This window comes from Brienomyrus brachyistius, chromosome 13 (assembly GCF_023856365.1).
Source record: "Brienomyrus brachyistius isolate T26 chromosome 13, BBRACH_0.4, whole genome shotgun sequence".
Taxonomy (NCBI): Eukaryota; Metazoa; Chordata; class Actinopteri; order Osteoglossiformes; family Mormyridae; genus Brienomyrus; species Brienomyrus brachyistius.
This window is the reverse complement of record NC_064545.1, coordinates 1809642-1822781: the sequence shown is the minus strand read 5'-3', so window position 1 is coordinate 1822781 and position 13140 is coordinate 1809642. Positions and strand designations below refer to the sequence as shown.

General features: G+C 44.0%; 1 protein-coding gene across 2 annotated transcripts in view; it reads left to right on the top strand.

Annotated features, from left to right (window-relative positions):
- The window catches only part of LOC125706530 (polyamine-modulated factor 1-binding protein 1), a 94405-nt gene that overhangs the window by 39157 nt on the left and 42108 nt on the right, over positions 1-13140 (top strand). For both annotated transcript variants that reach the window (XM_048973258.1, XM_048973259.1), the window contains exons 6-7: positions 10423-10500; positions 11704-11787. In XM_048973258.1, the coding sequence (XP_048829215.1) occupies positions 10423-10500; positions 11704-11787 (162 nt within the window). The remainder of the gene's footprint in view (positions 1-10422; positions 10501-11703; positions 11788-13140) is intronic.

The window sequence follows — 13140 nt, the reverse complement described above, 5'->3', positions numbered from 1 at the left end:
TCTGGGCTGTTACTCTCATTCTCTGACTCTTTGGCTTTATTTCCCTGATCTTTCACCTGACCCCCCCTCTTCTTTTAATGCTCTCTTCCTCCGGTAATCCCATTGTCTTTGTGCTATGATTTCCCGCATCTTTGGTCTGCTTTCCTTCACCCTGATTCTTCCTTTCTTTGTGTACCTCCCCCCGCTCAGATTTTATTACCTCCCGGCTTTCTGGTTTGATTGTCCGGCCTCTGCGGTCTGATCTGCTGACTGTTTGCCATGTGTTAGATTCTTCCCTGGATCACCCTTTCTGAATTGCTGATATAGGAACGGTTTCTAGGATGACATAACGGTAAATGTTACTGCCACTGTTTGTGTCCAGTAAACATTGAAAATGGACCTGAAGTGGTTCAGGCTTATTATCGATCACTTGTAACAAAGAGGACAGTGGCATGTATAGAGAGCAAGTTAGTGAGTTCAGGGTGGCTCCACTGCCCTGCGTGAGAACTGTCTGATACCGTAGAGTCTGCCTCTTGTTTGGCCCATGATTTTGGCCTTGTTCCATACCCTCTGAATGGAGTACCAATGATTTACCTTGGCATCTTTATGATTTCAAAAGATCCTCTGATTATAAACGCAGTGAAAAGCTGTCAGGCTAAGTGCTTCACTGGTCACTCCTTAAATACAGTGTGAGGTAAAATGAGCGTACAGTATGCCATCACTGCGCAGGGGTGTTCAGCCTGGGTTCCGTTCTGTGAAACCTGACAAAATGTGCCGCCGATTCTCTCATGCTCCCCACATAATGCATGTTATTAGCCACCGGCACCATCCCCGGGGCAACAAATATCAAAGGATGCCCCCTTCTCAGAGGGAATAATTATTCAAAGACGGACTCTTCCCCCCCTGGAGAAACAGTATTAAAGCAGCCCTCTCAACTCCTTAGTTCTTATTTATTTATAAAATCACACCTTTGGGGTAGGGGGTCTATAGCTCTGGTCTGTGTTGAAGAAAGCCTGAAAACGCTTGCCTGAATGCAAAGGCTTTGAATTTTTCCATACTTACTTACTAGTACACAAGTATGCCTTCCTGTTAAAACCGATAAGTACGGCAATCGATTGTTGTAACAGCGTAAATGCGTATGTATTTTATGTACGTTTGCACTGCTATGACAAGAAATTGCCGTGCATTTTAACCTTTGTCCCGCAAATGAAGTACGAATTAGCATATACAGTAAAGGTTATTCTGAATAATTTCTTGTCACAGTAGCATAAATGCACATAAAATACATACACATTTGTGCTGTTACAACAATCAATTGGCCCACATATAGCTTTTAAAGGTGAATGTGTATTTTCATGCCAGTTACAGGTATGTGTCACGATTGCTGGCTGACCGCGGGTAATGCGCACAGGCAGGAAGCACGCAGTCAGGCAGAAGCAGGGAAAACAGGGGTTTATTCGTGTTACGGAGACTGGGTAACATCTGATGCCAACGAACATCAATGACAGACAACCCAAACAGGTAAGACCAGGACTTAAAATAGGACAGGACTAAGCAAAGTAATCGGACACAGCAGGAGACAATTAGGGAATCACACGTGGGTCATCAGAGGGCGTGGCACACACGAGGAGCGGACGAGCCGAGTTTTGTGTGAAGAAATGTTAATCTCAAGCACTGCTCTGTAAAAACCTAAGGCTCTATAGTAGGAGGAATAACGAGGACCACAACACGCCCAGTAGGACCGCAGCACGCCCAGTAGGACCGCAGCACGCCCAGTAGGACCGCAGCACGCCCAGTAGGACCGCAACACGCCCAGTAGGACCGCAGCACGCCCAGTAGGACCGCAGCACGCCCAGTAGGACCGCAGCACGCCCAGTAGGACCGCAGCACGCCCAGTAGACTCACCATGGGATGAGTTTCTGCTTCGTCCCGTCTTACGCCGCTCCGGCTCGGTTGCCTAACCTGCCGGTACCGCTGGGCTCTGGCCCGCAGTGGGGCTCTCTCGTCATGGTGGGTCGGTCACATGGTGAGGCTCAGACTTCAGTGCAGCAGATGCAGTACCGTTTGATTGGATGCCTTTTCGAACTTCAGTTCCCCTTTCGCCATTCTGAGCGTGATTTTTTTCCCCCTCTGAATGACTAATGAAGGTCCACTGACAGGCAGCGGCTGGTCTCGGATGACGGGTTGGCTGCGGACAGGCGGCTCTGCTGTTGGTGGGGAATTCAGACGCGGTGTTTTTTGAGGCCCGCAATGTCGAATCGCGTCTCGCCGTCTCCATATCCATGCGGATTTGCCCTCAGGTGTACTTTCTTTGGAAGATAATGCGCAGGCAGTATTAAGGCAGGAAACACTGTGCTTGAGTCTTTAAGAGTGCCAGTTACTCTCTGTGGGCACAGATGCGTCTCCCTGGATGCCTCCACTCTGAGGAACGTCGCTCAGAGTCACATTTCGGAATGGGGCGCCCTCTCATCCTCAACACTGTGATGTTGTGTGTCTGTAGTGAAACGGCAGCCGTTTGACACAATTTTCTTTTAAGAATACCACTGTTAAACCTACATTCATTTATTGCCGTTACAGTACCAGTCAAAAGTCTGGACACACCTGCTTTTAATACATTTGTCTCTGTTTTAGCTGTTTGTGACCTTAATGGTAAAAGGCCTCGAGGCAATGAAGTAATATACATCAAGTATTGCAATGGCAGAGAAATCTCAGGGTTTTCTCAAATTTCAGACTCTTCAAAATAGCCCCGTTTTGCTTCGATGACAGCATTGGAGACACTTGCAATTTTTTCCAACCAGTTTCCAGATGTAGCCACCTGGAATGCTTCTCCAACAGTCCTAAAGGACTTTCTCAGTTTCTAGGCACAAGTAGGCTGCCTTGCTCTTACACTTCGATCCAACTCATGCCAAACCATAGGTTTAAATTACCGCTGTGATAAGGCGCACTCTGCAGTTTACGCCAATCAGTGCCTAACGCGCACACGTGATTGGATGTGCCAGTGAATTTTACATTCCTGCATATGGGTCAAAATCTCTTTATCCTGCCATTAGAATTCCCTGTAACTTCAGTTCAGTGAAAACTTAATGTAGTCCGTAACTTTCAATGAGAATACGGCAGAACATCCAACACATAACTTGAGACGTATGACAGTAAATTTACTTAAATGTCTAATCAGTGCTGTTTATTATTATTATTATTATTATTATTAATAAGAAGTGTGAGGTTATTCTTTAGCATTAAATTTGCCAGTATCCAAGCTGCATTACCATTTCTGCCAGCAGAACTGGGTTCAGCTTCACGTTTTTTTTTCTCGTTGGTCCTGCGAGTTGTTTAAACCGAACGCTGGGCAGTGCCCTCGCACCATCGTTCCTTTCAGGTACGCTTTAAGTGCTAAAATCAGTTTTAAAAGGCAATAGAGTTTAAAAAGGCAGTCCCCCCTGTATAGTAGCTCCATAGCTGGGTTGTAAATATCATTCAACCTAAAGCTTAAACAAATAGCTCAGTGTGTGGCTCCTGCTCTCAGTAACCCGCTCTTTTTGCTATGGAAGGAGACCTTTTGCGATCACTGACACCACTGACAGAGTCCCCGTTGCACAGGCCGGCCTCCCCCTGTGTGTTTTTTGCTGTATTTCTGCTTCATTTCGTGTGCAGTCTACTTTATATCTTGCGATGACTGTGTGGAGCTCGGCCCATGTGCACCATTTGCAAAGTCTCTGTGGACTCAGTGAAAGCGTCTCTCTTCTGAGCCGATAACATGCTGCCCACTTTACCCCCTACCCATTCCTGAGGTTACTCACCCCTCAGACTGGCACTGGGCATTTAAACTTATAATAATAATAATTATTATTATTATTATTATTTATCTGTTCATTGTTAGTCAATATATTTGTTCCATCCCATTTCATTGATGCTCTCCTAATTCTTGTATTCATACCTTCATATTGCACATCTATAAAACCTTGTGTCCTGCCTCCCTGTTTTTGCTCTGTCCTCTGTTTGCCGCTTTAAGTATTGTGAAATGTTGCACCATGGTCCTGGGGGAGCTTTATTTTGGGCCACTGTATACCTGTTTATAGATGGTATGACAGTAAAGCCCACTTGACTTGACTGGAAATGTGAGAAAGGTCCTTTTGTACAAACTGTTCTTACATGCAGCTGATTCTCTGTGCCACCGTCCCATCCTGGTTTTCCCGAAGCAAGCTTTCGTTGTGAAAAGTTTTCCAGGAGTTTCACAGGGTGGTTCAGATGGTGTGCATCTCGTAGGTGTTGCAAATTGAAAACCAGACATGATTAGCTGGTTAGTTAATTGCACCAAGCCAGATATTCCTCTAATGGTAAAAGAAGGACTGTTGTGTTCATTGGTATGCATGTTCACTTAGCTAGTGTTCCAGTGCTTAATCAATGAAACTATCTCATTTTGTTTTCAACTGAGAAATGCTTAATTTGTATTGTCACGGATTTCTTCCAGCAGTTGGGCAATGGTGGGTATTGACATGTGCTATGAAGCCTTGGGTTTTACGGAAGGGCCCCAAAGCAGGAGAAAAATCCCGGAATATTGACCTTCCTCAGCCGGCTAGGACTGTGCTGCTGTCTCAGTGTTAAGAAAGTATCCCGTCGCTTGTGAAGGTTCCCAGGTGGGCAACTTCTGATAGCATTCAGATATCAGTTCATAAAATGCACAGACAGGATCTGAGGTGGGTTTGGCAGACAGGTCATATTTCTTCATCGTTCTGCGGCAGCTCTGCTGCGTCTAGCAAATAATTATCCCTAGAAATAATTCAGGCTGTTTATTTTTGTTTTAATTCACATCGACTTGCTGAATGGTAAATAATTTATCCATCCATCGATCTTCCACACTGCTGATCCAGCACAGGGTCACTGTGATTAAATAATTTATATAACGTACATTTCCTGGTATAGGTGTCACATTGATCCACTAGAACTTCTTTTTTTTCACAGTTACTGCAGCTGTAGCTCCTTTTGAGAGCTGAGTCTGTTAATTGTGAACTAAAATAGGCAGTAACACTTTATTTGGGGTAATAATGTAGCATTATGCTATTACTTATGTATTAACCACAAACTAAGTGTTAGTTTCAAACCGATCTCATGTTTGTTCATCATTAATGAATTGTCACACATCTTTTATCTCAAGCAAGTACTATATGTAATTCTGTAAACCTTTGTGAACTACTGCAGGAACCAATAAAGGAAGTACTGCAGGAATAAATAGTGAATAACACACGTAAAATACTGAACCTCATGTTTGTTCATCATTAATCAATATTGATGCATCATTTATCCCAAACACTTACTATATTTGTTACTGTATCTGTTACTATATCTGTTAATTCTGTAAAACTTAGTGAACTACTGATGGAACAAGTCATGAATAACTCAAGTAAATTACTGATCTCACATTTGTTCATCATTAATCATAACATCTTTCATTTTAAGTAGAAACTATACTTCTTCATAATTTATACTTCATTAGTAACTGAGTCACTACTAAGTATTTGTGTTCCCTCAAGTAAAGTGTTACCAAATAAGCTCTAATAGGCTCAGAATTGTACAGAGAACACTGCAGAGATAGAGAACACAGCAGAAAGTCCTTCAGGAAGGAGCGAGAGATTGAATATCGAGGTGGGTTTTAAATACCGGGGCGGCGCTGCGGTAAAGCGTGTGACGGGGATGCGGCCGGGAGCCGGAGACCAGCAAGGAGGAAGTATGCTGTAAGCAATTAAAGCTGCGGGTGCGGAAACAGGGGGCGGGGGGGCGGCTCGCACGGGTCTGATGAGTGCGCCGCAGGCCACGTAATTATGTATGCATGAATATTTCATGAGGAACACGTGTGTGGACAACCTGCCGGCCCGCGTATGCATGAGGGCACGGTGAGCCTGATGCTGCGGACTCACACACACTCATCTATGATTCATCATGGCCTGGAAGGATTCTACTCTGTTTTGCACTTAGAATCATTTGTTTCACCTGATAGACAGAGATGAGAAATTCTGCAGTAAGTGCTGGGATGGCGCTATGCTAACTGTGGTTTTTTAAATACTCACAGGCAGCTTCAAGGCCCGTGTAAAACAGTGTTTGGTGCAGGTGCCGTATTCACAGAAAAAGCACTGTGATTTTCACAAAACACATCTAGGTTTTTTTTTGTTAGTCGTGAATGCATGTGTCGTGTAGAAAGATGGTGGGTGATTTAGGGATCCTCTGTCCTGGGGGAAGGGGGCACTGGCCGGTCACAGGAAGAGCGGTAAAGCGCCTGTTTGCTGACGGGTGTGGTCACATAGGTTCGGACTGAGGGTTCCTAAATTACAAACGCGGGGAGCAAGGGTGGGGGTGGAGCTGGTGGGGGCATTTATCTAACAGCCAGTGACATGTGAAATGCACTCAGCGGACACCCCATTTAATTTAATACATTGGGGCGAGCGGCGGTGGAGAGCGGCGAAGAGAGCGAGATAATCAGGAATGCTGGCCCCTCTGCATGCGCGCTGAAATGACATGGCAGAAATTGGATTTGGAAGCGGCAAAGCTGAGCCGAACACGACTGATTCCACTCAAGCGATCGTCACTCGATAAGAAAGGGGGGGGGGGGGGGGGCGTTTTTTTCCCCCCTTTTCTTTTTCTTTGAAAATGGAAAAATTGTGATGCGCGTCTTCAGTTTAATGGCAACGTGATGGTGGGGAGAAGCTATTTTTGTAGCTTGACCTGTTCCTCATTTGCGCGCATTTATCCCTTCCAATAGACGTATAAAGACGGCTGTGCGATTTAACTCAGCTCTGACCCAAGCAATGACTTTTTTAACATTTTCTGATTAAAACAGTGGTTCCAGTAGGGGGCACTCATCAACATGCTTATCATGTGCATTTTTAATTGTAAATGTATTTGTTTCTGTTAGCATGCTGTTAGCTTAGCCCTCCTTTGAACTGCAGCTGTGGTGAAGGTCTACCTCTTACTCAACTTAACGATTTCGTCTAGTTGCTTAAAGAAATCTTGAAAGTACCTGCTGGGTTTTTCAGCATATAACAGTAAACAGGCTGTGAAGAGACGTAAACTATTACTATAACATTCATAGCTATGCCTGGTCTGTGGGGGTCATTTGTGTAAAAACATATGTATGCATGTCTGTGTATGTTGATTGCATTTTGTATGAAAGCATATATTGGTGTATACTGTATGTCACTATTTCTTAACTGGTGGTTCATGCCCCAAAAGTTGGTCACAGACCAAATTCCATGGGGTCGTGGAGTGTGTGGTAAAAATATTATTTTGAAAATGGAAAAAAAATTAACAATGCATTAAAGCATTACACTACTGTTATAATACTGCTCGGTTACTGCAATGCTTTTTGTGAACTGAATTTGGTTAAATTTTTTTAAAATTTGGGTCACTATGTAATGACCAAGGAAAAGTCCTGAGACAAAACCAGTAGAAACCCTCCTCTATATGTGTTTTTGTCTTATCTGTCATATGTATTTTCATGTGTCGGTATAAGTATTTGGATTGTTGTAATGTTATAATAGTGAACTGGGATTCTAGCCCTGGGAAATGGGCCATGTTGCAGGAACTAATTCCATGCTCGTGATCCTTGTTTGTATCTCTTATTAATTTGCCTAACGTGGCAAGCTCACCAAGTCACCCCGTTACAGTATCTGATCTCTCCCCACAGCCGTAAATCCTCACAGAGCAGTCAGCCGAACAAGATTGGCCCAGCACGTTTTGAAATTTTGTTTTAATCTGCCAAGCTATTTATCTCGACAGCACTCAGCGCCTACATACTATTAATTGAGTCGATGGTCTCGTTGGGCAGCTGCGGTGGAGATTTATTTTTACGCAAGGAATGAAAGGTGTTTGTTAAAGGAGGGACGCTTTATATCGCAATACATCATGCGCGATGGATATTTGTGATGAATGCGTGCATCGCTTTCCTTGCCAGCACGATATCAGACTTGTGTTGTTTTTAGCAGCACATTAAACCTTTTTGTTTCCTGCTTAGTAGACAGTGTCCCTCGCTTTTCCTTTTGCTTGATCGGTCCCTCATGTTACCTATGCAATTAATTTATGTCTTGTGTTGAATAAAAGTGGATGTGATGATGCTATGGCCTGCAGTTCTTCTACCTGACCCCGGCTGCACTGCTCTCCCACTGGCCACCTTGATTAAGCACCGCCCACTCTGAGGATCTTGACAGATGGTCTTAGATGTCTGTTTCTCTTTATTTACCAACGTGTGAGGAAAGCTTTGGATCTGTAGAATGAGTCACAATGGCAGGGAAGGACAACCAACTATCTGAATGGACCAGATCGGCTTAGACGCTTTCACAGAACATTCACTGTGCAGTGCCCACTCTGCAATACTCACAGAACTATTACTATGGAATTCTAGGCAATATTTTCCTTGACATTCTTTGTACCGCTACTGCTTTTAATGTATTATTTATTGTTAATGTCTGTTAATGTTTTTTTACTGTGTACAGTAATTGTGCGCATTCAGCGTAAACCTACAGTTTGTTTCAGCATTAATAAAGTAATTGTCTATTTTCTTCTACTCTCCTGACCAATAGCACCCAGTGCTGCCCAATACAGATAGTAATATTGCCTAGAACCTCCTGTTTTTGTTTGGTTTCAAGAGGCTGCCACATTTACACATTTACTTCTGTAACTCTGTCAGAGCTCAGGGGTTGTGCTAAGCACACGCAGACATCCATGGAGTCTCTTCATATCTGGCATGACCGCTTCAAGGCTAGTGAAGGCTTTGCATGCCTGCTGGGGGTCCTGAGAGAGGAGTGGAATGTCCTCCCCTCTGCCTGCTTTGGAGAGACCTGCAAAAATCTGGCATATTATTCAAGATTCTTTTATTGCCATTGCACAGATTATAACAAAACTGAGTAGCAGTCTTTACTTTGCCTTCACACAACAAATATCAGTTAAAAATAGAAAAATAATAAAGCCACAAATTTAAACTAATTTAAGCTACTCAAAAGAATATATTATTCAGATATGAAATGTGCAAAAATAATTGTGTGGTTATGTATATAAATAGAATGTATATTGTTGTACTTTAAATAGCAGCTGAGATGTTCCTCCTGTATATTGCACAGTGAAACCCGGGTTACTGTTCATGTAATAGGAAATGTATATGTACAAAAGTGCAAGTGAAATGTAAACGTAGATAGAAACATGGACGTTAAAATCAGTGTTCTGTATGCACAGAGTGTCGTGGTGTTGATGGTTAATCGGGTGCCAAAACAGACAGTGTCATTGGCAGTGTTTCGTTCCCGTATGTCGCCGGGAGGTCCTGCCGCTGTCTGGAGCCTGTGAGCTTTTATGCGGCACATAAAATCAGTCCAGCAGAACTGGATGCATCCATGATGTGACAAACAGAAGAGCCTCATTTGTTGTAATCATCCCCAACCAGCACGATTTGGAAATCTGGAGTTTGGATGGAGGCCACATCGAGGGCCAGCTTTGCATTCAGCTGAGGCAGGGAGTCTAGTTTGCACCAGTGAGAGCAGTCCAGCAGAAACTAACACACACCTTCTGATGACACCAAAGCGAACATGGCATATTCTCCAGCATTAGGTTTTCTCATTCGGGGACATCGCACAGTGCCAGGCACATGGAGCATGATTATGATTATTGATAAGAGCCTTTGTTCCTTCCTCGCTCCCCGATTTCTCTGAAGCAGCTCCATTCCGCTCTCCGAGGGATGATGCTTTTGTCTGCAGCCTGCCGGTTTCTGGAAGGGACTTGCCATGCATTTCACGTTGATGTGGGAAGGTGTTGCTATGGTGGTTGCTAGGGATTTAGAGGCGAGTGACATGAAAAGTCCAAATAATAAAGGTGTCCTTCTGATGTAGCGCTGCTCGGGGCTGCAGGAATCGGTCGTCTCATCTCTGTTTGCTGCCCTTTGATTATCCTTCTTCTGCCTGCCAATATCTCCTTTTTCAAATGAAATCAACACTGGAGATGAACACCTAAGAATACCAAAGCTTTATAGTTTATTTTTAATCTGAGTATCATAGCATAGTTTTTGGGGACAATTCTGCTTCTAAAATCGATTTTTTAATCTAATTTTCATGGTTTAATTATTTTAAAACTATGCAGTACCTAGGAATTGATATTGGGCTTATAAAATATTTTGTTATATGATTTAATATAAATAAATGAGTTGGGTGGAAGAATATTGTCCCTATCTGTCACGTGGGAGCAAATTATTGAGTGTGTTTGTAGATTTTAAGTGGGTGTTGGGGGTTCACATGGGCAGCAATGCAGTTTCTACAACTAACGCCTTTCATGTGGACTGAACCATATCAGCAGAAACATCATCTGCCTGTCCACATTTTGTTCCAGTCTGTTAACTCTTACCTTTCCTAAAAAACCTGTCCTTGTTCTCTCTGCTTTGTTAGATCTTTCTCTCCTCTGCTCCTTATGTTTCAGGTGAATGCAGATGGGACACACTTGAGCCCAACCCCCACCCAACCCTTTTCTGTGAGAGACAAGCGATTTCTGTCAGAGGTAGTATTATCCCCTCTATCAGAGGCATACTGCTCAGCTTCAGTCAGAGGTAGTATTATCCCCTCTATTACAGACATACCACTCAGCTTCAGTCAGAGGTAGCCTTATTCCCAGTATCAGAGACATACTGCTCGGCTTCAGCCAGAGGTAGTATTATCCCCTCTGTCAGAGGCATACCGCTCAGCTTCAGTCAGAGGTAGTATTATCCCCTCTATTACAGACATACCGCTCAGCTTCAGTCAGAGGTAGCCTTATTCCCAGTATCAGAGACATACTGGTCGGCTTCAGCCAGAGGTAGTATTATCCCCTCTAACAGAGGCATAACGCTCAGCTTCAGTCAGAGGTAGCCTTATTCCCAGTATCAAAGACATACTGGTCGGCTTCAGCCACAGGTAGTATTATCCCCTCTATCAGAGGCATACTGCTCAGCTTCAGTCAGAGGTAGTATTATCCCCTCTATCACAGACATACCGCTCAGCTTCAGTCAGAGGTAGCCTTATTCCCAGTATCAGAGACATACTGCTCGGCTTCAGCCAGAGGTAGTATTATCCCCTCTATCAGAGGCATACCGCTCAGCTTCAGTCAGAGGTAGCCTTATTCCCAGTATCAGAGACATACTGGTTGGCTTCAGCCAGAGGTAGTATTATCCCCTCTGTCAGAGGCATACTGCACAACTTTAGGCAGAGGTAATATTACCTTCTTTATCAGAGGCATACTGCACAGTTTCAGGCAGAGGTAGTATTGTCCTCTCAGAGAAAATACTGCTCAGCTTCAGTCAGAGGTAGTATTATCCTCTCTATCAGAGACATACTGCTCGGCTTCAGCCAGAGGTAGTATTATCCCCTCTATCAGGGGCATACTGCTCAGCTTCAGTCAGAGGTAGTATTATCCCCTCTATTACAGACATACCGCTCAGCTTCAGTCAGAGGTAGTATTATCCCCTCTATCAGGGGCATACTGCACAACTTTAGGCAGAGGTAATATTGCCTTCTTTATCAGAGGCATACTGCACAGTTTCAGGCAGAGGTAGTATTATTCCTTTAAGGAAGCCCTGAAACAGCTGACATCGGTGTCCATCCCTGATATAGCTGCACAACAGTGTACCACTGCGGCTCCGCTGATTTAAAATTGAATTTTTTATAATTTCTTTTGCACTTCTTCACATCGGCAACATGAAATCCCGACTTGCCCCCCACACTCCAGCTGGTACAGCGGGATGGAATCATCCAGAAGCTTCGGAATGACGTCCTCCTCCAGCTCCAGGCCCGGGACTCACAGAGCGCCCAGGTGAATCCCGCAGTTCTCATGTGGAGATGCCTACTGCGTCATGCTTATTCCCAAAGCGCGCGCGACCTCAGAAGTGTTCCGTTATGTCTGTACTTGATCCCGCTAATCAGTAATATGCTATATGCTATCGTTACGAACGCGTTAGCGCTGGACTGCAGTAGCAGGTAAGTACCGAAAATCACCCCCCCCCCCCCACCCGTCAGCGGCTGCGTTGTTTTTTCAATTATTATTATAATGCTTTCTTCTTTATTTGATTTTTGCAGATAACGTGATCGTAAGCCTCTATCAGGATTTTAATGAAATATTGATCTGTTTAGAGCTTGGATTGTGGAAGCTAAACGCTAATGCGGACCCATGCATACGGGCGACCATTTCAGCCAAACATCTTCCCTCAGTCCTTCATGTCCACACATTAAGCGTGATCAACCCTGGCAGCCTTGCTCAGGCTCGTTTGTTTAGTCTGGAGCTGCTTAGCTTTCACCGTCTGTTTTTTTTCCAGTTGTAATGTGCTAATGTCGTGATTTAAATGAAGTATTGATCAGTTTAGGAAGGAGACCAGAGAGAGGTGTCGTAGGAGGAAGGGAAGAGGCTGCAGGGTTTTTGCCGTAGACTGTGCATGTGAGGAGATTCAGAAGCCGGACGAGTTGCTGGATTCCATGGACTTGGAGAAGCACCCATCACATCCCTTTTAATTCGGTCAGAACATGGAGCTTGTTCCTTTCCCTGCTAGGAGCCCAAGGATTGTGTTTGCCAGTGGACCGCGCTCCGTCGAAGAAGGATGTGCTTCAAATGTCTTCTTTGCATTTTTTTTCTGACCTCTTTGTTTAAATGATCTCATCGACCTTCCTCCGAAGGGCCTCGCTCGTGCATCTCCGAGTCGTCGGTTTAACAGAGATGTGGAATATGCTGTAAGGTTCTGGGGTGTTCAGATAGGACGAGAACTTGGGCTTTACCACCTTGCTTTTCCATTTGTCTCGCTCTCCTGTGTCTTTTGTTCTTCCTGTTGGCGATTTAGCAGGTAACCGTGTCATATGTAAGGCGTATCCGTGTATTTATTTGTTTCGCCATAACGAACAGGTGATAATGAATGAGAAATACAGCAGTTATGGGAGCAGTCTGTTGTGGACCTGATAATTAAACAGTTGTGTTGTATACATATCAGGATCCTAACTGCTCTGTGATTGAGGAATAATCCCTGTATTATCTGTGATTTCGCTTTATTTAAAAATAAAGCTAAATCATTTTCCGTATTTCAAATGTTTTCCTTTTATATGATCTGCCTGGTATTGCTACAGTAATCAATAAGGCGTTGATGCGATTTTGGGGAATTGAATGCCATCTCTATTATGTCTC